This window comes from Prunus persica, chromosome G5 (assembly GCF_000346465.2).
Source record: "Prunus persica cultivar Lovell chromosome G5, Prunus_persica_NCBIv2, whole genome shotgun sequence".
Classification (NCBI taxonomy): Eukaryota; Viridiplantae; Streptophyta; class Magnoliopsida; order Rosales; family Rosaceae; genus Prunus; species Prunus persica.
Window position 1 is genome coordinate 16,909,412 of NC_034013.1, and position 27,618 is coordinate 16,937,029.

General features: G+C 37.0%; 2 protein-coding genes, 1 long non-coding RNA gene and 2 pseudogenes across 9 annotated transcripts in view; 1 reads left to right on the plus strand and 4 right to left on the minus strand.

The window, feature by feature from the left end:
• LOC18776309 (kinesin-like protein KIN-8A) lies at positions 1–5,437 on the minus strand. Of its 3 annotated transcripts, none has more exons than XM_020564630.1 (7): positions 3,820–5,437; positions 2,941–3,214; positions 2,406–2,456; positions 2,219–2,311; positions 1,772–2,137; positions 735–1,475; positions 1–465 (listed from the first exon to the last, which is right to left on the minus strand). In XM_020564630.1, the coding sequence occupies exons 1-7, from the start codon at positions 4,626–4,628 to the stop codon at positions 391–393; spliced, it is 2,409 nt and encodes an 802-aa protein (XP_020420219.1). In that variant the 5' UTR covers positions 4,629–5,437; the 3' UTR covers positions 1–390. The 3 variants fall into 3 exon arrangements, with proteins under 3 accessions (XP_020420219.1, XP_020420220.1, XP_007210145.2); XM_020564631.1 differs by having other exon boundaries at positions 1–469; XM_007210083.2 differs by having other exon boundaries at positions 1–535.
• LOC18776968 (DEAD-box ATP-dependent RNA helicase 27) lies at positions 6,446–11,201 on the plus strand. Its single transcript, XM_007210809.2, has 12 exons — positions 6,446–6,952; positions 7,168–7,353; positions 7,804–7,989; positions 8,274–8,357; positions 8,595–8,636; positions 8,826–8,903; positions 9,067–9,366; positions 9,723–9,761; positions 9,868–9,972; positions 10,137–10,205; positions 10,297–10,422; positions 10,766–11,201. The coding sequence occupies exons 1-12, from the start codon at positions 6,566–6,568 to the stop codon at positions 10,946–10,948; spliced, it is 1,785 nt and encodes a 594-aa protein (XP_007210871.1). The 5' UTR covers positions 6,446–6,565; the 3' UTR covers positions 10,949–11,201.
• On the minus strand, positions 10,434–16,139 carry LOC109949196. 4 transcript variants are annotated; one of them, XR_002271699.1, is made up of 4 exons: positions 16,021–16,139; positions 15,822–15,914; positions 14,910–15,729; positions 10,434–10,626 (listed from the first exon to the last, which is right to left on the minus strand). It is a non-coding gene; the product is annotated as an uncharacterized LOC109949196 (long non-coding RNA). The 4 variants fall into 4 exon arrangements; XR_002271696.1 differs by lacking the exons at positions 10,434–10,626; positions 14,910–15,729 and adding an exon at positions 13,994–14,524 and having other exon boundaries at positions 16,021–16,132; XR_002271697.1 differs by lacking the exons at positions 10,434–10,626; positions 14,910–15,729 and adding an exon at positions 14,756–14,773 and having other exon boundaries at positions 16,021–16,132.
• LOC18775899 lies at positions 18,254–20,691 on the minus strand (annotated as a pseudogene).
• The window catches only part of LOC18777505, an 8,702-nt pseudogene continuing 5,880 nt past the window's right edge, over positions 24,797–27,618 (minus strand). The window contains exons 6-9 of the transcript XR_002271661.1: positions 26,616–26,857; positions 26,317–26,535; positions 25,787–26,047; positions 24,797–25,375 (exon numbers count right to left, since the gene is read on the minus strand). The product of XR_002271661.1 is annotated as a eukaryotic translation initiation factor 2 subunit 3 (transcript). The remainder of the gene's footprint in view (positions 25,376–25,786; positions 26,048–26,316; positions 26,536–26,615; positions 26,858–27,618) is intronic.

A 27,618-nucleotide genomic window follows, 5' to 3' on the forward strand; every position in this document is an offset into this window, starting at 1 on the left:
TTAATAAAACTTTTTTATATATAAAAAAAATGCTAGGAAGGGAAATTTTTTTAGTACTTATTTCTCAGTTCTTAAAATATACAAGCACAAATTTATGAACTTTAGTGTGATCTTTAAATGGAATAATAAATAATATGCATAATTCTGAAGAGAACTTCTGGAATATCTTCTGCTGACTCCACAAATGAAACCGTATGAGGAAAGAATAACGTAATTAACACTCAGACTCCATTGTGAGGGTTGGTTGATCACATTGCATACAAGTAACAGCAGCACCGCCCACAAAGTAATAATCTTTCCTCCACGTTGAACTATCAGCTTGGGTAGAGAAAATGTTGGTAGGAAGCACTTTAGCCAGAATGCCACAATCTTTCCATTTTCCAGACAGCTCTAAGTAGCTATTTCTCCTTTTCTTCCTGTTTGTCCAATGTTACTTCCAATGCTCGGGCTGTTGTCTTGCAAAACCTGGCTGAATGGTGCAATTGATGATGTGCGGTCCAAAAAATATCACAAACCAGAAACATGGATATGCAAGCTGCATCAGTTACATAACTAAGAAACTTATACATAAATGATTAATGAGAGAGGGGCCACGGGACTTTCAGGGGGAAGAGATTTTAGCGAGAAGTCCCTCTTAACTATTTCTTAGAAGTTTCATATGTGTGTGATTCATTTATACCATACACATTAATAAAAAAGAAGTGAAGAAAAGACAATGGGAACAGTTAGATTACCTGAAGAAGCATGGAGGGAGCTCCAGCAGGTTCAGAAATGACATGGCTTCTAGTTTTTCTTCCATTTAGTGTAGCTACTGATGGGCTGTTTGCCGTAGTTATGTCCCAAAAGCTTCGTTTTTTAGCCGTTGGGACTGGTGACCTAAAACGGTGACTCGGACTCTTCAGCTCACCAGTGCTTGGCTCCTGTGGTCTCAAGCTAGTCCTTGGCTCCTGTGGTCTCAAGCTAGTCCTTGGTTCCTGTGGTCTCAAGCTAGCCCTTGTAACTATCCTCTTTGATCCCCCCTCCCTCCCTGCTGCTCCTGGTGTTTTTTCACTTTTCCGTGAAAGCTCACGAATGAGATCATCCTTCTGCTTTAGAAGTGAAGTGTGATCTTTCTTCATCTTCTCTATTTCTGCTTCCAATGCCTTTACAGTCTTACGAAGCTCTCTAACTGCTTCCTCAGCACCTTTTTTCTTGGATTCTGGTGTGAAACAATTCCCAGTCAAGAAAGAGGGTCTGGGTTTCCGCTTCTCGTTTGGTTGGGCAGAAGTTGGAGGAGTCAAAAGAGATGTAACTGAAGAAGGGGTTGGAGAGGCATTTGCAGCCAAGGATTGTGCTCGTATAACTAATAATTTTTGTTGCTGATGTGCTAGTTGTACTCGCAGTTCACGATTCTCTTTCTGTAGTTCAAGTAATAGCTTGGCCTGATCAGTATCAGATTCAGGTACTTGCAGTACTTCCTCGTTCACATCACATGCCTGCAAATAGTGAAAGATGGCAAGGAAAGAAACAATATTTAGAGTTGCCATAGTGGAGTTACCATGAAAGTTTTCACCTAAATTTTGTAACTGATGGAAATCAAAGCATGAAACTTTGGGGAAGATAGAAACCAATGCCTGTTAAGCGAAAGACATGCAACATCATATGCCATGAGTCTAGAATTATTCAAGTCTTGACATTTCAACATAACTTGCAAAATACTACTGACACAACGCTCTCAGATGGGCTACAAATAAAGAATGGTAGTTGAAAAACAAAAGTTAGGAGGATTGACCTTTGTCCTAATTTCTTTTGCTCGATCAGCCCAATGAAGAGTGTTTTGGGTTTCACCAAAGGAGAGATTACATGGGCTGATATTAGCAATCATCACAGTGTAACAAGCTCCTCCTAAAGAATCTTTGAGAAGTTGGGTCAACTTTGAATTCCGATAAGGTATGTGTTTCTTCCCCTCCACTAGAGCATTGATACAGCTGCTCAGTGCGAGGAGTGACCGATTTATGTTGGCACCCTCGAGAGATCTAACTGTCCTCTGATCCGTGGCAAGGGCTCTCTCCGACCCGGCAAGATCAATAAGTGAGAGCTTGCCAATTCGGTTGACCACATTCATGGAAGCATCTCTTACTCGGTATTCAATCACAACCTGGATATAGAAGGAGAGCAAATTAGAAAGATAGAAAGAAACTGAGGAAGTTTCATTCAAAAGCCATAGCTCTATTGTTACCTGCAAAATAGCATGGGACCGTGAGGAAGTTTCATTAGCGCGAGTTGGTTCAGTAGTTCGGTTTTGGTTTCCCTGCTGAAGCAATGCCATGACCTGCCACAAACCCAAAGATAGACCAAACAACAGATTAACTCCCAAACAAAGCATCTAATCTTTCAAATCATCAGAAAAGATGGTAAGAAATTACTTCATCGGTGGAATAAGCTCTGTATTGTGTAAGTCCGGCTGCCACTATCCCCTGTAATACATTTGAACGAATATTGTTTAAACAATGACATCTTAGGATGAGTTTCAAATAAAAATAAATGCCATATACTTTTACTTATAATTAAACTTAGTTTAATTAACTGGCGCTAACAACTAAGCTTTCCATAATCAGAAGCTTTACCACATAAAACAAATGAGATGCATGTGGAAAAAGTATGTTTTGGGCGAAATGATGCAGCTAGTTTCAAAGTAATAAGCTACATTGCTCTTAGATTTTCCCCTCCGCATATTTTGGCAAACACACAGCAAACAAATAATGATCTTGATAAACATCATTTAATCTTAGAGATAAGAATTCCATTTCTGAACATTGCCTAAGTTGGTAAAACATTTGTAGTGTACAACTTCTGTTTGTGACATTATTATAACTCTTACAGTACATTTGGTAACTTAGTTTTCTTTTCTTGTGAATGGTTGTAAGTGAAGTAATGTAAGATACAAGATAAGAGGTGGACCTGTTTGTCTTCTCTAAGTACCAGAGGCCTTCCAGGAGAGAGCAAATCCCTGACACTTTCATTATAGACCTCAAGATAGGACAGATGAACCACATGGTTTCCATCACAGCTCCTCTTCCTTATCTTGGTAAAGAGGTCCTTGATTGCCAAAACCATAACTCCGGGATTCTCCAGCGTGCCTAGCATTGTGTATGTTTTTCCAGCTCCTGTAGCACCATAGCAGAAGACTGATCCATTCCTTCCCTGCAGAACTGCTTCCACAAGCTCTGCCGTACTGAAAACTTAGACGGGGTACACCAGGTTAGTGAATGTTTATGGAAACCACACAATGATTCGCAAAAAGGAGACAGTTTCAGCTCTACTGAGATAAACAACATTAGCAGCAATTTTTTCGTGGCAATTACTCTTTCTGTTTGGTTGATGACAAATGTATTGGAAAAGTGATTTATCCATTCAAGACCCCAAGAAACCAAACTCACAGCTATATTGCAACAAAACTACCATCAGCTTAGTTGTAGAATGTTTTCCATTTCTTGTGATCCAACACAATAAGAACCCTTACTTCTCCTTGTTTTTCTTTTTCCTCAACAGACAAACAGGAAAAATGAAACAAACCAACACAACTAAGACTGTAATGAAGAATTTGAATGCATAATTGAAGCTAAAGTTTATGTGCAAAGATAGAACATTTTCAAGCAGAGAGAAAGGAGCAATACAAAACTAGAACAATGCAAAACAAGAAATGATTTATTGGATGAGTATTAAAGAACAAGTCAAGAAGGAAAAATGCAAAACAATTACAAGAATTATATAAAGTTTCATTAGACGAGTATTAAAAGGTCCAATAAATCATTGATATCCAATTAAACAAAAACTCACGTGGTGGAATAAACTTCTTGTTGAGAAGTGGCGTCTGGGAAAGAAGCATCGAAGGTGAAATGTCGTCCTCGAAGACGCTTCAGCCTCAGATAATCGTTATCGTTCGCAAACTCCGTGAGATAAACGTCACGCCTGTTCACAATTCGAACACAGCACCGAGAACCCACTTCCTTCTCCTTCTTGGCCATCGGCCTGAGCCTCACAAACACAAGAATCCGACTTGTGTGTTTCTCTGAAGCCGAAGTGGTCTCCGATTCTGGAACATTCTTAGTTCCCTCCGCCTCTTTAGACTCCGGCTGCGGCACGTGAGGCACGTGACCTCCCATTGACAGCCTCCGTGCTACTGCAGTAGAAGCCTTGGCCTTTCTCGGGCACGAAGTAAAGCTGAGAATTTTGTCATTGCCGCCCACCACATTCTCCTTGGCGTCATGGGTTGGTGGTTGAGGCAGAACATAGGTTCTTGTAATGGTGGAGTTGTGCATTGTGTTGTTGTTCTCTCGCATCACATGGCTAGGCTTCGATTCTTTCTCCTCTTTTTTACAAGAACCAAGAAGCTCGACGCTCGGGTGAGTTGTGAGCCGCAGCTCCTGATCGGTTTTTGAAGACTGGTTCCTGAGAGCTGCCGAGGCTTGCTTTTGCTTCTCATAGAGCTGAGTTAAAGCTTTCATCTTTTCTTTCAAGCCATGGTGGGGGTTTCTCAGTGGAAGATTCGCATGGTTTTGTTCTTGATCTGACCAGGGTTTTCTACTCTCCAAAGGGTTTGGTTCATTTTTCCCTTGGTTGATTTGAGATCGAGTTGAGACAGGCATCTATGATTTTCTCACTATCCAAACATGCCCAGAAAATTTTCACGCCTACCCAATCGAAGAAACTGATAAAAATGCCAGAAGGTTCAAAATTTTGCCTTGGAAATCAATTGAATGCCACTGTTGAAGAGTGAATAGGTGAACAGCGGAAATGGAAATAGAAGGAAGATCAAGATTGTGATTTGGGTATTAACTTTGGAGGGTCTTTGAGCCGTTAGATTGAGGGACATCAACGGTAGGTAGTGTCAGTTTTGAAGGTAGTTGCTACTTCCACTCCAGATTCTGCTTCTTGCTCACATAAAGTATTGATTTAGTTTGAACTTTTTGGCTTAATTGGGTGGAAGAAGCAAACAATGGAAGGCTGTTAAGAATATTGCATTTGAAAATTTTGAATGACCTAATGTAACGGTCAAAATGTTGTCAGATTTTGTAGCCGGTAGGAAGAGAACTGTGGGGTCCATTTTGAGGAAATTTCACATTGCACGGGAAACCCTCTCCTCTTTATATGGTGAAATCATTAAAGATGTAATCTTTTTTTAAAGTAACAGGGCAGGGGTTGTATTTTATGTTGTACAGCAGCAGCAGCATTTTCTCTCTCTCTTTCTGTTCTTTTTTTTTTTTTTCCTTATTATCACTTACTTGTTATGGATCAATACCCAAATCACACAATAATATTACATTATAAAGTAGTAATATTTTCCTATTCATTTGGAAATTTTAAAAAAAAAAAAAACTACTAGGAAGGAATTCCCATCAAAGAAGAAACTCTTATTTAAGGTTTACCAACTTTAAAAGTCAAACACTCTGGAAATAATATTGTCTGTCTTCTGGTAAAGTAAGGAGCATTTGAACCAGTAAAAACTTGTACCATTTGGATCTGAAAAAACAACGTTTGATAGACAAACGGCTGATGCATGTTTATTTTTTTTGGTTAAATTAGCTTTATTGTCAATTCAATGTCAATTCAATTTTCTGTTAATTACACGCAATATTGGGGGCTATGATTAAAGTTTTGTCCGTATAAACAAATGCCTTCTAAGAGAGGCCATCAGAGCAACCGTCAAATTATGATAATTCATGCATATGTTAAAGTAGAGCAGCTCGTAATCATACTTCATCTCTAGTAATTTATGTATAATTTACCTTATCATAATGATACTTGATGATTGAAAACTGGTTGCTTTCAAACAAAATACCATGATTTGGTGGGTTTTTGGAGCCACAACTTATATAAGCAATGCAATCAACTTTGCCATAATTTGGTGGGTTTTTGGTGCCACATCTTTAAGAAAGGGTTTTGTAACTCAAGTTGTTAAGAGTAGTTACTATACATTCGATGTTCGAATTTCCTCTTTTTTAACGTCGCTTGTATAAGAAGAAAAAGAGTAAAAGTTTATTGAGGCACTAATTATATATGAATGTATCGGCCGTACACCAATTGATTAGCTTGTTTATTCTTATGATGATCAGATAATTTGGTAACATGCTCAAGATATCTCTTGTCACTGAAACAAAACTTCAATTTTGGTTTTTGATATTTTGTTATTCTGGTCATGATCTTTAATACAGGGCCTAACTTTTCTGTTGAGCTGGTTTGGGCCAAATGGGCCCATTTTGAAACATAATATATATATATAGGTTGAGCCCGAGAAATAAATACCATGGAAATGCTATAGCGGACTCGTTTCGTAACAGGCCTGGTTGTCGGGTTGAGTCTGGATCTGTTAGCCCAAACTTGGGTGGGCCCAAACCGCATAGTGGACTCGTCCGAGTCGAGCGAGTAGTTTTACAGCGACGCATAGTGGCTAGGGTTTAACAACAACCAAACCCTACTAAAATCACAGAGCTCCTTTTCTCTTTGTTTCAGCTCGAGAGAGAGCTTGTCTTCTTCTTCTGCGCCCCAGAAAGTGTAAAGCTCCAATTCCTTAGAACCAGTCGCCATGACAGACGCAATTCCTTACGCATCTCCGGACGACGAGACGAAGAAGAAGAAGCGCAAGAGAAACAGAGGGAAGAAACAATCAGAATCGGCAGACACCGAACAAGCAGAGCCTCAAAACCCTATTCCGGCAAAACAAGAAGAAGAAGAAGAAATAGAAAAAGAAGAAAAAGGAGAAGTTGAGAAACAAGCTAAGGATGAAGAGAAGAAGACCAAGAAGAGGAAGAGTTCGAAGGGAGAGGAAGCAGAGGCTAAAATCCCTAGCGAGAAGAAGGTGAAGAGTGATGGAGCGTCTGGGATTATGAGCACACAGTCCTTTTCTTCCTTGAATTTGTCTGAGAACACTTTCAAGGCCATTCAAGAAATGAACTTTCAGTATATGACTCAGGTAAATTCCCTGCTTGAATTGGATTTCCTTATCTCATAGCTCCTCCTAGCTTATGGGATTTGTTTTTTAATTTTAATAAACTTTATAAGCTATCATATTGGGAATTGTCTTCAAATGAGAAATGTGTATGCTCGTTGAGATATCTTTTGCTTTTTGTTTGCAAAAGTTGTAGATGATTTGGGCTTATTTAAATTTCCAATTAATTACAAATGCAGATTCAAGCCAGAGCAATCCCACCGCTCTTGATCGGACAAGATGTCCTCGGAGCTGCAAGGACAGGATCTGGGAAAACTCTTGCTTTTCTAATACCAGCTGTGGAGCTGCTATATAACACACATTTTGCTCCTCGTAATGGAACAGGTGTTGTTGTGATTTGCCCAACACGGGAACTTGCAATACAGGTGAAAATCCTGCCATATTGTTGTTATTTGTTTTGATTTGTTACATTTTCTCCAATAGCACGGTGGAGGTCGCTCCAATTCAAAAAGACCTTTTTGATGCCTATACAAATTTCACATCATCTAAGTTAAAAATTAGTTTGCGCCTTCTAAAGTACTAGTAAGCACAAATTTTTTTCTTCGCATTGAACATCTAAGGCTACTTCTCTTTGAATGATGACGCCATTCTGCAAAGAACCTTAGTAAAAGTAGACCTTGTTACTGTAATTGTATATGTTAGTGGGCTTTGACTCGGTATTTGTATTTGCTTGATATGAAAGTTAACTTTCTCCATATTATACAAATTTTACAAAAATAAATTGTGCTTAATACATTTTATGCTGTCGCATTCTAAGATTTACATTTGAAGCCCTTCATTTTTCCCTGACCATTTCTCCTTTCAAATTCATTCAGACCCATGCCGTGGCAAAGGACCTTCTAAAGTATCACTCACAGACCCTGGGCTTGGTTATCGGAGGTTCAGCCAGGAGAGGAGAAGCAGAACGTATTGTAAAAGGAGTAAATTTATTGGTTGCAACCCCTGGTCGACTTCTTGACCATCTTCAGAATACCAAGGGATTCATATATAAGAACTTGAAGGTGCCATATATATTCTTCTGTAATATTGTTGTGGTTGTTTCAAAAATATTTTTAACTGGTTATTTTGTATACTGGTGCTAATTGCTACGGGAGGCTTTCTGATTTAAAGAAAATTCTACTAATTGCTTCCTTGACTCGGGAATATTTTACTGTAGTTATTCATCCTTTTAATGAAATACTGAGTTGTAGTTCGGGATCCTACTGCAACTTGTGTTGTTTGTTAGAGACTAGAAATATCACAGCATCTAACAATCTTTAGTTTCATTGTTCTTGTGGACTTGCAGTGCCTCATGATTGATGAAGCTGACAGGTTATTGGAAGCAAACTTTGAGGAAGAAATGAAACAGATTATTAAGTATCTACCGAAGGTAAACTATTTGATTTACTTTTCTACCTCTTTCGCTACAAAAGGCTGCAAACCATAGATGCATCCTGCTCGCAACATATGTTTCTGGTTTTCTTTTAATAGGAGCTTGTATTTTGGTTAATTGTGTTTGGCTATCATTCAGCCTGGATAAATGAATTTTATGGGTTTAGTTGCAATTTAGAATTGATTTTTACCTGGTAGTATTCTTTGGCTGATTGAATTGCTAATGGATGTGCAGGATAGGCAAACAGCTTTATTTTCAGCAACCCAAACTAAGAAGGTTAGTGCATTATATCCACATCTCATAGTAGTCAATCTCTTGCTTTGTGCATTGTTTTTAAATGGTTTAGCTTAAATTCATATGCATCACACAATAGTTTAATAACTTTTGTTGCTTTGAGTCCACATGTATGCCCATATGTTACATGAATGCCTTGCCCTGATAAAACTTTTTCTGTTAAACCTATAGGTTGAAGATCTTGTTAAGTTGTCGTTTCGGAAAGATCAGAAACCTATCTATGTTGATGTGGATGAGGGGAGAAGTAAGGTAGGAATCCAGATGGTTTTATGTATTCCTTATTTGACATTTGCTTTGTGTTGATATCTATTATGAATATAAGCCTACTTCGTATTCTATACATATATATTATATACGTTTCTTGTGATTTAGCCCTAATCATTAGAATCTGACAAGGTTTTGTGCACCATAGGTCACCAATGAAGGGCTGCAGCAAGGTTATTGTATTGTGCCTAGTGCCAAGAGATTTCTTCTTCTATATTCTTTCCTGACGAAGAATCTTTCTAAGAAAGTGATGGTCTTCTTCTCTTCTTGTAACTCCGTCAAATTCCACTCCGAACTGCTTAAATACGTTAACGTGGATTGCTTTGATATCCATGGAAAGCAAAAGCAGCAGAAGAGGACAACTACTTTTTTTGATTTCTGCAAAGCAGAGAAAGGAATCTTACTTTGTACCGATGTTGCTGCTCGTGGACTGGATATTCCTGCTGTGGTATATTTCCTTTTTCGTTTTGAAGTAGGCTCACACTTCAGAAATTTATTGTTCTTGTTAGTTTTTCGACCATTCAATGATTTTATCTACGACAATAGATATCCTAATGTATTTGATCAGAATGGCAACATTCTTGAGCTATAATCCTTCCTCCCTTTTTCTCATAAGTTATTTTTAAGAACCTATTATGATTACTTAATGGGAATTCGGTTGCTGCTAACTATTATCCTGCCATTGTTTTATACTGTTTGAACATTAAATTATGTAGGTATTCTTCTTAATTATATTAGCAATATCTACAGTAAGCAAATGCCGATGGTAATCTTATGCTTATTTTTCCTTTTCTTTTATTGTAGGACTGGATTTTGCAGTTTGATCCTCCGGATGAACCCAAGGTGTCTAATACTTCATCTTTACTAATATATTTCTAGTACTTTTGTTATCTTGTGATTCTTCGTCATTCATGCTGAATACAGAGTATAATGGGATATCTGCTTGCAGGAATATATCCACAGGGTTGGTCGAACAGCTCGAGGGGAAGGTGGAAAAGGAAAGGCACTACTTTTCCTCATTCCTGAAGAGTTGCAATTTATACGCTATTTGAAGGTATGCTTTTCGTAAGTTGTAGAAATAAACAGAAGCAAGCCGACCCCCCTCTCCCAAAAAAGAAAAGAAAAGGATAAAGTACCATGCTTTACAGAATGCTGTCTGTATGTAAAGCAAGCTTTATCGAATATCTCGCCAATATCTTTTGTTTATTTTGTGTTCAGGCTGCAAAAGTCCCTGTTAAAGAGCATGTATTTAATGAGAAGCAGCTGAAAAATGTGCAGTCACAGCTGGTAATTTCCTGTTAGTTGGTGTTCAGTTGTTATCTACTTTTATACAATAACTGGTTCGAAGGAAACTTATGCATTGCTTTGACTGCTGCAGGAGAAAATGGTTGAAGGCAACTACTATCTGCGCAAATCAGCAAAAGAGGCGTATACATCTTATTTATTATCATATAATTCACACTCCATGAAGGACATCTTTAATGTTCACCGCCTTGATCTGCAGGTACTCATCCTTGTTTGGTTTTCACAACAGCCTGTGACTATATGTTTTTGTTTGGGGTATCTCCTTGTCCGTGTTTTATAGCATAGAACACCACACTGTATTTTAGATCACTTGGTACATTTACTCAGTATAAAAACAGTCGATACATGCATTTCACCTATCAATTGAAAGTAAAAGTTCTGGTCCAACCCTAAATAGCATCACCTTTTGGTAATTTACATATTTCTTCCAACAATATGAACTAGTGCTGAAATTAGAATTTCTCTAAAAATCCTTGGATTTATTATGCTTCAATATGTTTTGTGGCATCCAATTTAATTGCAAAGTGGCTGGAATTGGACAGGCGGTTGCAGCTTCCTTTTGCTTTTCTAATCCACCCAAGGTGAATTTGAACTTAGACAGCAGTGCATCAAAGTTCAGGAAGAAGATGCGTAAAGTAGAGGGAAGTCGAAATGGATTCAGTGAGAGCAATCCTTATGGTAGACAAAAAGGTGGTGATGACAAACGACAATTTGTAAGGCATTAGAGGAGCCTTCATGTGTGCAGTAAATTTTGCTTTTTTTTCTGTTTTCCTTGCAACAATATCTTATGTATTCATTTACTGCTGAAGTTTTGTAGCTGAAATTGAGACTGTAAACGCAATTTTGATTGATGGCGTAAATGCAAGTCATCTGCCCTAGTTACCTACTTAGTGTACCATTTTATATTTGATACAGTTGCATACATGACAGAGAGATAAAGAACAACCGGGAAAAAGAGCCCATTTGAATTCAAAAAAATCAGGCCTTTCTTCATTCTCCATTTCATAATTCAGTAAATTCTGCTTTTTCTCTGTTTTCCTTGCAAAATATCTTATGTATTCATTTACTCGAAGTCATGGCATTTTCAAATGAATCTGAAATTGCTTGTTAAAAATAAGGCCATCTCTTTCTTTAGTGCTGGTGGTATGTAAACTGCAAGTATACAATTAATCCAGGGTCTAAAGGCTCAAAGCTCAAAGTCATGGCCTCTGCTAATGGATCTGAGAAATAGAGAATTTGGTTACCTGGGACGTAGACATGTACCGCGTGGTTGCCTTCCACGTGAGGAAAGTTCCCATCTCTGCTGGGCTGAGCTTTTGGTGAAAAGTCCAGAAATCCTTCGTTGTCAAACACATAGTCGACAACAAGATCGAAAATTCAAAACCATACCAAAACAAGGCAAAAAGAGAGAATTGATTGCAATTGGTAGTTACCAAAGGAATTGGGGCTGTTGAGCAGTGACAGAGGAGAGCTCAATTCTTTGGAGCTGTTGAAATATTTTTCATTTAACGCGTATTGCCACACGGCTATACTCCGTAGATATATTTTTTTTCTTTAAAGAGTGTAGCCGTGGGCTATATTGTTTAGATATATTTTTTATTCAACGAGGATAGCCGCATGGCTATACTTCGTAGATATATATATATATTGTTTATTTAAATAAAAAATGTATCTCAAGAGTATAGGTGTAGCCGCTCGGCTATACACCTCAAATTTATTTTTTATTTAAATGGTATCGCCGCGCGGCTATACCCCTTGAATATATTTTTTTATTAAAAGTATAGCCGTGCGGCTATCCTGTTTAAAAATATTTTTTATTTAACGAGTCTGCTCGATCGGCTATATACCCCTTAAATCTATTTTTTTAAAAAAGAGGTTCAGAACTATTTTTTATTTCACGAGAGCGCGGCTATACGATTTCAAACCCATCCCTCACACCATTGTTGGAGAAGAAGATGGGATGAGCAGAATGGCATTTTTCGTACTCGTCCTTGGTCACTGCCATCACCGAGTCTTTGGTGTAGTTGAAATCTAAGTCCATGTGAAACAAAGCAAAATAACATTACCCAAGTTAAGTGGCAAGCTTAATTAGAAAAAAAAGCTCTTTTGATACAAAGGAAATTGCAGGAGGTTTTTAAGAGAGAGAGAGAGAGAGAGAGAGAGAGAGAGAGAGAGAGAGAGAGAGAGAGAGGGACACGACAGTAGGTTTTCTTTAAAGTCAGGAAAAGAAAATCTATATAAAAAAAAGGGCCCGCCTAGGCGGCCGCCTAGCGCCTAGCCGCCGCCTAGGTCGATTTTTCGAAAAAGACTATCTATTAGGTCAGGGCAAGGCATAGAAGTGTTGAAGAATGAGTTTCTGTTGATCTCCAAAGTCCAACACAAGAATCTTGTAAAGCTAATGGGTTGCTGCATTAAAGATGATGAGAAGTTGATGCGAAACAAAAGCTTGGATATGATATTATTGGGTTAATTTCTCTGGCCCTTTATGTTTGGCTGCAATTTCTCATTGTTACCTATCTTTCTTCAATATCCTTGATAATGTCTGAGCTCTTCCTATCATAGTATGCCCAACCCAGGGGAACTATTGATTTCATTTCTAATGGCAATGAGAAGAGCAGTGCTTGATTGGGCTAAACGCTTCAATATTATTCAAGGTGTTGCTAGAGGACACTTGTTTATCTCCACCATGATTCCTGTTTGAAGGTGTTGGATGAGAAGATGAGCCCAAAAATTTCAGATTTTGAATTGGCATGTATCTTTCAAGGGACACAGAATCTAGCAAACACTCAGAGTCAGAAGGTTGTGGGAACTCTGTAAGAATCATTTCTTTCCTATTATCAGAATTGTTATTTCCCAACTAAACTTGTGTAATATGCTTTTTAGCATGTTATATCAGGAATAATAATAAGTCAGTGGATAATGAATTTCCTGTGCAGTGTGCGGCTATATGTCTCTGGAGTATGCCTGCCATGGGCGGGATATTTTCTGAAAAATCTCATGAATATAGCTTTGGGGTCTTGCTTTTGAAGATTATTGGTGGCAGGAAAGATACCAGCTTCTATTAATATGACCAACAGCTCCTATATTTACTTTCCAAAGCTGTCTTTGATCCTCTACCACAGTATGACAATATTTGCTCCGCAAGCGAAGCTACCATAACACTGCTTAAAGGACGATAAGTAATACACCGGTCTGCATGTGAAAACCCTTTTCCACTGGACCCGTTGGCATATAAGTTTTCCCTTTGGTATAGAAATCAACCCTTTTTTTTTTATTGGGATAGTGAATGAAGGTTTTCCCTTCATGGGAAACTTTGTTAAAATGCACCAAAAACAAAAGCACATTATAAGACTGGTGTTAGTATAACATCCCGTTAATGTCCTGATCCCGTTAAAGGAAAAAAGTTTTGGGTTCAACTGCTCTTGCCTTGCTATTTTTTGACAAATTGTGATTGTCCAACACATAATATGTGACAGCAATAACAAAACTATATCCTTCAAATTTGGTTCTAATTCAAGGTCCATTTAATTGGATTTGAAAAACCAGTTCATATTGATATTGAATCAAATTGACATCGATCAAAAAGGTAAATAAAGATTCAATGGGTAGAACCACAGAGTTTTCAGCTTTAAAACCCAAATGAGAGAAGGCATGTAATTCAGTCCCTACATTATTAATATACGAGAGTTATCTCGTTTATGGTTTTTACTAAGATGGATGCAACTAATTTGTTTGAGTTAAAAACCAATCTGTGCCAAAAAAAAAGAAGATAAATAATAACAATAATAATAATTCAATAGAGAAATATCGTACTTGAAACAAATTTACTTTCATAATCTCAATCAATTCCAGTCCTACACTCCTTTTAATCTCAACTGACCCAATTAATGGAAACAAACTAAAGAAAAAACCTAATTAAGAATCAGGGGTATGGGAAAAAACAGTAAAGAAAAACGTAGTAACCATCACTGATCACTGCATTCGGAAGAAAAGGACCCCCACAAATGACATAATGCAGGACGTGAGAGTTGCAGAAGAGATGGTGGCCATTGCAACTGCAGCATCATTCTTCTGCTCGTTCTGGTCAGCAGATTTGGGTGGGCTTGCTGGTTCCAACACTTTGATGATCATCTTCTGGCCTCTCTCGCCCAGAAACCCCACTAATGAAATAGAACAAACCAGGCCGGTCCAATGTGAACACAGTCACACCATTGCTGGAGAAGAAGATGGGATGAGCAGAATGGCAATTTTCGACTAGTCCTTGGTCACCACCAGCACCGAGTCTTTGGTGTAGTTGAAATCTAAGTCCATGAAAATCAAAGCAAAACAATATTACCCAAGCTTTGACTGCTGTGGGAGAAAATGGTTGAAGGCAACTACTATCTGCGCAAATCAGCAAAAGAGGCGTATACATCTTATTTATTATCATATAATTCACACTGCATGAAGGACATCTTTAATGTTCACCGCCTTGATCTGCAGGTACTCATCCTTGTTTGGTTTTCACGACAGCTTGTGACTATTTGTTTTTGTTCATTGTATCTCCTTGTCTGTGTTTTATAGCATAGAACACCAAACTGTATTTTAGATCACTTGGTACATTTACTTAGTATAAAAACACTCGATACATGTGTTTCACCTATCAATTGAAAGTAAAAGTTCTGGTCCAACCCTAAATAGCATCACCTCTTGGTCATTTACATATTTCTTCCTCCCTTTCATTAAAAAAAAAAAAACATATTTCTTCCAACAATATGAACTAGTGCTGAAATTAGAATTTCTCTAAAAATCCTTGGATTTATTATGCTACAATATGTTTTGTGGCATCCGATTTAGTTGGAATTGGACAGGCGGTTGCAGCTACTTTTTGCTTTTCTAATCCATCCAAGGTGAATTTGAACTTAGACAGCAGTGCATCAAAGTTCAGGAAGAAGATGTGTAAAGTAGAGGGAAGTCGAAATGTATTCAACAAAAAGGTGGAGGTGACAATCGACAATTTGTAAGGCATTAGAGGAGCCTTCGTGTGTGCAGTAAATTATGCTTTTTTTCTGTTTTTCTTGCAACAATATCTTATGTATTCATTTACTGCTGAAGTTTTGTAGCTCAAATTGAGACTGTAAAACGCAATTTTGATTGATTGTGTAAATGCAAGTCATCTGCCCTAGTTACCTATTTTGTAAATCAAAATTGATCTTTTTGATCATGAGTTCGTTACCGGTATTGTTCATTCAGGAATTGAGGATTAGTGTACCATTTTATATTTGATACAGTTGCATACATTGGTAACCTTGTCAAATTGACAGAGATAAAGAACAACAGGGGAAAAGAGCCCATTTGAATTCAAAAAATCAGGCCTTTCTTCATTCGGTAAATTCTGCTTTTTTTCTGTTTTCCTTACAAAATATCTTATGTATTCATTTACTCAAACTCATGGCATTTGCTAATGGATCTGAAATTGCTAGTTAAAAAATGGCCATCTCTTTCCTTGGTGCTGGTGGTATATAAACTGCAAGTATACAATTAATCCAGGGTCTAAAGGCTCAAATCTTAAAGTCAAGGCATTTGCTAATGGATCTGAGAAATAGAGAATTTGGTTACCTGGGATGTAGACATGTACCGCGTAGTTCCCTTCCACGTGAGGAAAGTTCCCAACTCTGCTGGGCTGAGCTTTTGGTGAGAAGTCCAGAAATCCTTGACAGTCAAAACATCAAACACTTAGTCGACAGCAGGATCGAAAGTTCAAACCCATTCCAAACCAAGGCAAAAAGAGAGAAAATTGATTGGAATTAGGAGTTACCAAAGGAATTGGGGCTGTTGAGCAGTAACAGAGGAGAGCTTGATTCTTCGGAGCTGTTGAGCTCTGGTGGTGGCGGTGGAATTATATAAAAATATATATGTATTTAAAGAGCTATACTTATTAAATATATTTTTTATTTAAACAGTATCGCCGCACGGATATACTCCTTAAATATAGATTTTAATTTAAATAGTATAGCCGCGCGGCTATACTCTCTCAATGTATTTTTACCTAAATAGTATAGCCGCACGGCTATACTTCTTAAATTTATTTTTTTATTCCAAGAGTTCTACCGTACGGCTATACTCTTTAGATATATTTTTTTATTTAAATAGTATAGCCGAGCGGCTTAAATGTTTTTATTTAAATAGACTTGTTTAGATATATTTTTTATTTTAATAGTATAGCCGAACGGCTATACTCTTTAAAACCCATCCCTTACACCATTGTTGGAGAAGAAGATGGAATGAGCAGAATGGCATTTTTCCTACTCGTCCTTGGTCTCCGCCATTTTTCCTACTCGTCCTTGGTCTCCGCCATCACCGAGTCTTTGGTGTATTTGAAATCTAAGTCCGTGTAAAACAAAGCAAAATAACATTACCCAAGTTAAGTGGCAAGCTTAATTAGAAAAAAAAAGCTCTTTTGATACAAAGGAAAGGATATTGCAGGAGGTTTTTGAGAGAGAGAGAGAGAGCGAGAGAGAGAAGGAGACGACAGTTGGTTTTCTTTAAAGTCAGGAAAAGAAAATCTATATAAAGAAATAGGGCCCGCCTAGGCGGCCGCCTAGCGCCTAGCCGCCGCCTAGGCCGATTTTTCGAAAAAGACTATCTATTAGGTCAGGGCAAGGCATAGAAGTGTTGAAGAATGAGTTTCTGTTGATCTCCAAAGTCCAACGCGAGAATCTTATAAAGCTCATGGGTTGCTGCATTAAAGATGTTGAGAAGTTGATGCGAAACAACAGCTTGGATATGATATTATTGGGTTAGTTTCACTGACCCTTTATGTTTGGCTGCAATTTCTCATTGTTACCTATCTTTCTCCAATATCCTTGATAATGTCTGAGCTCTTCCTATCCTAGTATGCCCAACTCGGGGGAACTATTGATTTCATTTCTGATGGCAATGGGAAGAGCAGTGCTTGACTGGCTAAACGGTTCAATATTATTCAAGGTGTTGCTAGAGGACTTGTTTATCTCCACCATGATTCTTGTTTTGAAGGTGTTGGATGAGAAGATGAGGCCAAAAATTTCAAATTTTGGTTGGCACGTATCTTTCAAGGGACACAGAGCAAACACTCAGAGTCAGAAGGTTGTGGGAACTCTGTAAGAATCATTTCTATTCTAGTATCAGAATTGTTACTATTTCCCGACTAAACTTGTGTAATATGCTTTTTAGCCTGTTATATCAGGAATAATAAAAAGTTAGTGGATAATGAATTTCCTGTGCAGTGTGTGGCTATATGTCTCTGGAGGGGCGGGATATTTTCTGAAAATTCTCATGTATATAACTTTGGGGTCTTGCTATTGAAGATTATTGGTGGCAGGAAAAATACCAGCTTATATTACCATGACAAACAGCTCCTATATTTACTTTCCAAAGCTCATCTATCCTCTACCACAGTATGACAATATTTGTTCTGCAAATGAAGCTACCATAACACTGCTTAAAGGACGATAAGCGATACACCGATCTACAAGTGAAAACCCTTTTCCATTGGACCGCTGGCATAGAAGTTTTCCCTTTGGTATAGAAAACAACCTTTTTTAAAATAAAAAAAAAATTGGGATAGTGAAGGTTTTCCTTTCATTGGAAACTTTGTTAAAATGCGCCAAAAACACATTATAAGACTGGTGTTAGTATAACATCCTGTTAATGTCCTGATCCAATGCCATGCTATTATATATTAGAAACATATGTTTTGTATATGTTCAAATATCTTATGCTATTCTTTAAAGGCAAAGATAAAAAAAATTTGGGTTCAACTGCACTTGCCTTGTTATTTTTGGACAAATTGTGATTGTCCAGCACATAATATGTGACAGCAATAACAAAACTTTATCTTTCAAATATGGTTCTAATTGAAGGTCCATTTAATTGGATTTGGAAAACCAGTTCATATTGACATCTATCAAAATTGTAAATAAAGATTCAATGGGTAGAGCCACAAACAGTTTTCTGCTTTAAAACCTAGATGAGAGAAGGCATGTAATTCATTTTTCAGCTTTATTTCATCTCTACATAATTTCAAGAGCAGCCAGATGCTCAGCAGTTTGTGGTTTGGGGACAACTTTCATTAGCAGCTATGAGAAGTAATGCTCCATCCATAATGGCAGCACCATTAGTAGCCATAAGAATATCGTGACCCTATAAAAATATAACAGAGTATGAAATAAGCTTGAAAATTGGTTAATTAATTTCACTTTTCAACACGACCAAATGTACCACACACAAGTCGTGAAAAACTTAAAAACTACCGGACAATCTACGAAAGATATGTGTCTCAACAGTTTCATCTTGCAGTTCTCAAATCCAGGAACATCACAGAGAGGATTGTCTTCCATTCCACTTCCATATGCCCTAATTAGAAAATGAATACAACATGTTAACAAATTAAAATGGCAAAACGGTAACCCAAGACATACAATTACTGTACATTAAATGTGTACACAGTTGTAGCTCATAGGTCGAGGGCATCGATCCTCTTCACACTTGTATATTTTTGCATTTGCATATCCAAGTTTCATAGTAATGTTGTGCTCCAGCTCATTTTTAAAACGAACATCAGGAATCAGGATCATTGTTTTTAATTTATACAAGACACTGTATACTTAATATCAAGAAAATCCCGGCATGCTACGACACTCGTAACCCTAAATAGTCACGAGCGGGAACACATGCTATGCTTGCCAGATTTTCTAATGTCCACGAATAAAAAAAGAAGAAGGAAAAACTGCAAGTGGCATCAAATGCGAGCGGGAAAACATGATATTGCTTTTACAATTGTTGACTTTCCATGAGCCACATGACCTATAGTACCTGAGAGAGAGGTAAATAATTGCAAAATTAGACGTGCACAAACTAACTGACAAGAAATTTTACCGCAAAATATATAAGACCGACTCAAAATCTTGACAGACTGCACCAATTTATCAGAGAAATGAAACTGCAAATCTCTCAATTCGATTAATCTATATATATAAAGCAAAAGGCAGAGAATGGTGAAACATTCAAAATACCAGAAAATATCCTTGGTTAATGCAAACATTAAGAACTAAACTTATTAATTAAATGAGGATAATATTGTAAATTCACACTTTTTATAAAAAATTAAAATTAAATAAAAAATAATAGATCCTATTTTTATGAAACACTTTTTAATTCTAAAAAAATTTTAAAATTTTTTTTAAAAAATGCCTCTCGCAAGCGCGGAAGAGCGTGCAGAGAGGCTAGTAATATGAATGTAAACTCAAAATCCTAATAAATGTAGAAAACTTGGCTAACAAGAAAATAGTAAAAACCTAGTTCAAATCATATTAGGAAAGTAATCGTAATACACTAGTACAAATCTTCCCAACATTCCTTTTTTTCTTTCGGGAAAATTCTACAAAGAAAATAAAAAATAAAAAAATTCACTGACTTTAAAGAAAATCTAGGTTTTCTTCTTCTTCATTTTTGCCCCAAAGAGATACAAGTTTCCCAGCTACTATATTAAAAGTGACAGCATAATATGAAATTCCTAGGGTTTAACTTTGACCATAATATGTTATCTTTTGAGGTGCCCTTTGTGAAAATCTCACATCGAAAAATCCACACTCTTATAAAAATGTTTATAAACAAAGCACTATGATGGTTTCATAAGTGTAGTTAACATTGGAGAGTTGGGCTAATGGGTTCAGCTTTGGATTTGGCTTTCATTTGATAATGATTATTTTAATGAAAGACTTGGGCCTTGGGCTCTTGGGCTTTGGGAAGATTTAATTAAGACACCCAAATGAAAATAAGTAATTTATTTTTTCATTTTTTTTCATTAAAGAAATAATAATTAATACATAATTACTAATTAAAGTAATTCAAAAAAGCTAAGATATTACTTAATTATAAAAAGTTGGCCGAAAAACAAAAGCAAAGAAACTAATTTTATATTTAAAAAAATTTTAAAAAAACCTCTGCCGACAAAATGTCGTCGGGAGAGGTCTAATCCGGCAAATATTTGTCGACATAAACCTGTACTGATGAAACTTTGTCGAGAGAGGTATTTTCTTAGTTAAAGGGTATAGCCGGGCGGCTATACATTAAAATATTCTTTTTTGGGGTATAGCCATATTGTTAAGATATTCTATTTTAGAGTATAGCCAAGGCTATACTTTTAAAATATTCTAAATATTATATTTTGGAGTATAGCCGTGAGGTGATACTGTTAAAATATTATATTTATTTAAAGGTATAGAATAGTAAATAGAATATTTTAAAGGTATTATACTCTTTGAATATATTATGTTTTAATTACTTTTATTTATTTAATGAAGAATTGGTATTTAAATATTTTAATTAATTTCATAAAAATTACTCAATAAATACTAATTAATTATATTTAATTATCATAAATAATTATGATTTAGGTTTCGCTCTCAATCTTGGGTTAGTATGACGTAACCGAACCTAACCTAGGCATGTCTTAGCGAATTTTATATGGATAGACCTAGCCCGACGAACTTTAATGGTATAGACACCCAAATGAAAATAAGTAATTTTTTTTCGTTTTTGCACAGCAGAATTAATTTAGTAACATATTTAAATATTCCCAAAAGAAATAATAATTAATACAGAATTACTAATTAAACTAATTCAAAAAGACTAAGATATTACTTAATCACATATATAAATTAAAGAAGTTGGCCAAAAAACACAAGTAAAGAAACTAATTTATTATTTTAAAATTTTTAAAATTAAAAATTAAAAAAACCTCTCCCTACGAAGTTTCATCGACAGCGATAACTTTCATCTGGAGAGGTCGGACAAATATTTCCTGGCATTGAGCTATGCTGACAAAACTTTGTCGGGAGAGGTGTTTTCTTAGTTTGCTATTTACAGGTGTAGGGGGCTTTTTCTTCCGGTAGCTGTAAATGGACTGGGCTGCCGTAAAGGGCAGATTGCTGAAATTGTCCCCTTTGTCTGAATTCGAAAATCAAGCCCCAAAAATGCTTCAAAAGGGCAGTAGAGCCTTAAGAAGCATCTTGGCTATCTTCACAAACTAGAACAACAACAACTTACAGATAATTTCTTGATGCTTACATGTACATTTTCTAGCTTGGCATGAGAGGCTTGTGGCATGAAAGCAAAATCAGCATGAGTTTAGCACCAAAGAGGAAAATATGGCTTCTTAGGGAGAAATATGGGGTGTTTCAGATGAGGAAGAAGAGGTTTGCAAGCTGATTTGGCTAAAAAGAGAGAAAGAAATAACAATGTTCTTCCGGCATCTTGTCAGATATGCAAGTAGTCTGCCAGAAGAAGAAAATGGAGAAGGATAGTGAATAGTGCACGAAATTGCTGGGTTTCTGCATGTAAAAGAGGAAGCTTGCTCTCTGGTTGTGGGTTCTTTTCGTTGGGTAGAAGAGGCCTCATTTTATAGCCGTTGGAAACCATCACTTCCCAAGAAACCCTAATGGCTTCTACCCATTTTGGCCAAGCTTTTCCCTTCCTTTCTCATCTCCTCCCGTGAATTTTCCTATCTTGGTGAATTTCCTCTGCCTAGCAGAGATTTTTTGGAGCTCAAGGCCGCCTTTCCCGCAGCTGTTTCAGTAGGAGACTTCCATTCCCAGCCATCTCCTTCCTTTCTTTCTTTCCTTTTTCCATGGCCAGGTCTGATGGGGGAAGGAATTGGGGTATGTATGCTGGTTCGAAGGGTGCATCTCTTCCTGGTAGCTTGCATGTTAATATCCCTTGGTTCTTCGGGTGTTTTGTACTTGGAACTTGCTCCACCCATGTGCTGGAACCTTCCAGCAGCTTTATGTACGTGGACATATTTACTTCTCTCGTGGCTTCTATTTTCCAGCAAGGTGCTGATGGTTTTGCAAATCTTTATTTTATTTATATGGGCCTTCTAGAACAATGGGTTGGCCTATCAAATAAATGGGCCAACCTCACCAAGTTTTGGCTTATTTTGTTGAGGTGTTGGGCTAATCTTGGTTAAGCTAATGAGCTATTTTGACTAAGGTAATGGACTATTTTGGTTGAGCTTTTTGGTTGAGATATTTTTTCTCTTGTGCTCACCCACATGTTTGGGCCTAAGAAATAGGCATGACTCCCGAGGCTCTTAAGCGACCCAAGACTTCCATTTCTCTACCCATCAATGGGCCTCATGTCGATTTATTACCATACATACCACAACCCACTCAAGCAAGCCCTGGACATTTGAGTGGCTTGGGCCCACTTAGGCTTGCAGCGTGGTTGGGTGCAAAATAACGATTTTGTGCATGGCATGGCATGTCGCTTGGCATGCTTTTAATTATTATGTTTGACGGGATAATTAGCATGGATTTGTAGAGCTAATGCATTTTATAATTTTAATCTCGATTCCTAGCATGACGGATTATTTATTTGGCATGGCACGTGGAGTGTGACTCGTGCATGGCTGACTTTTGTGTGCTCCAAGTCGGGTTTTTTCTCAATAAGGTATTGCGCTGGGCCGGACCGAAAATTTCTTTGGGCCAAGCCTTGAATTTTTTGGGCCTCAACAACAAGGTATCGCCGTGCGGCTATACTGTTAAGTATTTTTTATAGTGTATACGCACGGCTATACTTCTAAAATATTATATTTTTTAGTATAGCTATACTGTTAAAATATTATATTTAAGGAGTATAGCTGCTCAGCTGTACTATTTAAAGGTGTAGAATAGTAAATAGAAGAATATTTTAAAGGTATAGCCGTGCCGCTATACTCTTGGAATATATTATGTTTTAATTACTTTTATTTATTAAGTGAATAATTAGTATTTAAATATTTTAATTAATTTCATAAAAATAACTTAACAAATACGATTTAATTATATTTAATTATCTTCAATAATTTTTTAATTTAAAATTATTTTATAAATAGTTTTAATTATTTAAAAATTCTATAAAATTATTTTAGTATTCTAAAAATGAAATTTTTGTCTCTAAACCCTAAATCCAAGTCTCGAACCAAAAATCATAGGTTTCAAACTTATCCGAACTTGTTCCAAAACCATTCGCAAGCCTTGAACCCTAACTGTAAACTTATTGTAGGGCACATAGGACTCAATTAGGCTTGGATAATCACGTAACTCGACCTAGGGCTTTACGATTTAGGTTTTGCTCTCAATCTTGGGTTAGTATGATGTAACTGAACCTAACCTCGATATGTCTTGGCAAATTTTATATGGATAGACCTAGCTCGATGAACTTTAACGGAATAGACACCCAAACGAAAATAAGTAATTTATTTTTTTGTTTTTGCATAGCATAATTAAATCAGTAATGTATTTAAATATTCACTAAAGAAATAATAATTAATCCATAATTACTAATTAAACTAATTCAAAAAGGCTAAGATATTACTTAATCACATAAATTAAATTAAAGAAGTTGGCCAAAAAATAAAAGTAAAGAAACTAATTTTATATTTTTAAAAATAAAAATAAAAATAAAAACCTCTCCCGACGAAATTTCATCGGCACATATCTATCCCGGTGAAATTTACCGTATTAGACCTCTTCAGAAGAACTTTTGTCGGCAGAGGTAATGTTCGTCAAGAGAGGTCCGACAAATATTTGCCGCCATGTACATGTGCCGATGAAACTTCTTCCAGAGAGATGTTTTCTTAGTTTGCTCCGGGCGGCTATACTTTAAAATATTCTTTTTCATTCAGGAAAATTCTACAAAGAATAATAAGAAGCCTGTTATTGGGGGTTAACAAGTTTATTAAAAAAATAAGAAAAGGAAGTAGAAAAACATCAACATCGTATAAACCTGTGTTATGTGGCCCGTTTTGATTTAAAGCTTTTGTTATGTGGCCCCTTTTTTATTTTAGTTGTCGTATTACAAGATAACATTTTCTGTTTGGTCGAAACTAGAATTACAAATTTTTCTTTTAAGTGTTCCAAAAATCGGCCTAGGCGAGCCTGGGCGCCTATTCTGGGCCTTTTTTTTAAAATAAAAAATAAAAATTTCACTGACTTTATAGATAACCTAGGTTTTCTTAAAACCTCACTGCCTCTCTCTCCTCTGTCTCAGCGGTCGCCTCCTCTCTCTCTCTCTCTCTCTCTCTCTCTCTCTCTCTCTCTCTCTCTCACGACGGATCACCAACACTAGCCACTAGGTCTCCACCCGCAACAACAGTTCCAATCGCTTTGCTCCATGCGTAGGGGCTTTGAACAGATAAAAGAAAAAACGAACAGAAAAATCAAGTTAAAATCTGTACCTATATGGAAATAAAATCAATAGTTAATCTGACCATTCAAAAAATGAAGTATAAGTCTTGTGGGGAGTGACATTATCTTGGACACTCCTTGGAGGCAATTTTAGAGAGAATCAGTCGATGCAAAAATGACACGAAAATGGAACTGCTAACACACGTGATTGCAGCGGGTTTCTCAAATGGTAATGCCAAATCATGCATATAGAAATGCATAAAATGGTAGAGACACCTCCATGAAGTTAACAAGATGGAATCAATCTAGGTTTTGAGGTGAGTACAATTGCTGCATAAGACACCTCCTAAAGATGCTGGCGATCACTAATTTCTAATAAGGTCCAAATCGAGTCAAACTTCATCGAATTAAGAACACAATATTTTCTGGAAGGGATAACATAACCATCTTTCATTCCCTCATCTGTTGGAATGAGTCGGGTCCAAAACTCGAAGAATAAGAATGCAGATGAAAGCATGATTTTATCAAAAGTCAAAGAAACAAAACAGAAAACATAATTCTCCCAACAATGTTTTCTCCTCCATCTGACAAAAATGGTTCCCAATAATTGCCTGCATTCCCACATCTTCCCTACTCTTTAGCTGTCTTAGTGGTTTTCTTGCTTTCTGTCTTACCAATTTGTGGAGTCTAATCAAATTGGGGAGGGTGGGACATCAAGGGGTAGTTCCAGCTTGAATCGTGCCCCACCCAATAAGACGACAATGCTTCTCAACTCGCCGACTGAATGCAATTCCTCTGCTGGTGCAAACTGGAGAGGTGAGTTGCAACTTTGCCAAATCATTCCTTACAGCAATAACCCTAGCCCCTGTAGACATGGATCCTATATTCAACATCAGGATCTCACCCTTGGCCAGCTTTGAGACCTTTCCTTGCTTCTCCGACCCCTTTGTTCTGACCCCCAGAAGCCTTCTCAACAGGAAGAAGTTAAGTACACCAAATATTTGTTAACATCCATTTCTGATCAACAAAGATTTGTCTAGTTTGGGATGCGAAAACATAAAAGGATTCAAAAGAATAAATACAATACAAAAACCCAATATATTCCAAAAGAAGACGAGGATGCACAAACACAAATTTGCTCATGACTGAGGATGCACAAACACAAATTTGCTCAATTTGCTTAGAAACATCATCTACTTAAGTTTCATTAGCTTTCAGAAACTAAGAAAATAAAAAAAATAAAGAGATCATGACTGAGGATGCATATAAACACACCTTTGCTCAATTTCCTTGGAAACATCATCTACTGAAGTTTCATCAGCTTTAAGAAATTAAGAAAATAAAGAAATAAAGAGCCTTGCAGCTGCAGTCATTTACCTCAAGCTCAACAAATACTTCAGGGAGAGATCCAACTTCACCAAGAACTTGACCCACTAGCCTATCAGCACGTGTCAAAGTAGGATCCATGGTCGTTCCAACTCCAATGAGACCTCCTGGAACCGCAAATTGCAACTAATTTTGCTCAGCATACAATGAAACTATTATAGAATATATTGGCGTGCATTTTATGTTTCCACTCTCGTCCTTAACAACAATCCCAGGACAAACCTCGATATATTGGTTCATTTTCAAGACACCCTGCAAAAGACACAATGTCAATTATGGTATTCGTGAACTATAGCATTTATGGAATATAAATCTTTCAAAAAACACCAAATTCTTAGGTCCAAATCAAGAGCAGGTATGCACATTTCATAACCCAAAACTCCACCAAGAAAGTAAAATGGTATTGGGCAAGCAAAGCAGGTTTTAAAACAAAAAAGAAAAAACAAAAAGTCCAATACAGGAACATGATATAGTTTAAGCACTGTCGACACTTTTGACAAAACTCAACAATAAAAACATACCCTGAGGATGCTTCCACCAGCCACTCCACCTCTTATCTCATTGACCTCGAACCCAGGTTTATTGACATCAAAAGAACGGATAACAATCATATTGGGAGGTGAGATAAAGTTCCTTTCTGGAAAGGGGATCTTTTTGACGATGTACTCGCAAACAACATCAATATTATACTTCAACTGAGCAGAAATTGGCACCACTGGTGCATTATCAGCTATGGTTCCCTGGTACAAAAAATGTTGAATGATATAATTAGCAGACTGAAACTAAAAACCCCGAGAAAAAAGGATTCATTGGAACTTACCTAAATAAACTTCTGGATTGCCTCATGCTGATTGATGGCCACATTCTCCTGAATCAGGTCAACTTTATTTTGAAGGATAATAATATGTTGCAGACACATAATTTCAACAGCAGCCAGATGCTCAGAAGTTTGTGGTTGGGGACAGCTTTCGTTCGCAACATTGAGAAGTAAGGCTCCATCCATAATGGTGGCACCATTAAGCATAGTATAGTGGCCATAAGAATATCGTGACAAAATCAAATCTAGATAAAAATCCAATTCCGTCATTTGTATGCAACCATTGCATTCAGAGTCAACAAACAAATTGCTGAGGGAGGTAATGGAGCTCAAAGTAGGAGGTATATATATATAAACTTTATCTAACTATACTTGATGGAAAAAGATAATGACGTCCATTCCATGGCTTAGTGAAGAAAGAGGGCTGCCTCCATTCCATGTAACAAAGTAGAAGAAGAGTGAGAGAGACAGAGAGAGGGCTGCCACGATCCATGGTGTAGGATTGCTTAGAAAACCACAACCTTCACTTTATGAATTCAAGCTCTATGTCTCATGATATATAACATCCAACAAACACACCACAACCTAAGCATACAAACTTATTACAATTAAGCTAGCACCGAAGCACAATTCATTCTATAGGAATTAAAATCCAGCCAAGTTTAAAATAACATCCAAGCAACAAATTAAGTCATAAAATTCAAGCATATGCATAGCTAGATCTTACTTAGATAAGAGTAGTCCATAAGATCTTATTTATATGTAGTAGTCCATAAGATCTCTGAGGCCTCTCTCTTTCGTACCTCTCTTCGGTGAACGCGGCTTTCTTTCTGGTTTGAGAAGCGAACACGGGATTGAGAGCTGAAGGGGCTTTAGTTCTGAAAAATCGTATACGATCATCAAAATCGGAGTCGCTAACACCCATTTTGAGTTGCCTCGTCCTTAGAGTCAAGCTGGATCTTCATTCTACGATAAATCTGCCTGCTGATGTTCAAGTGGGCTGCGG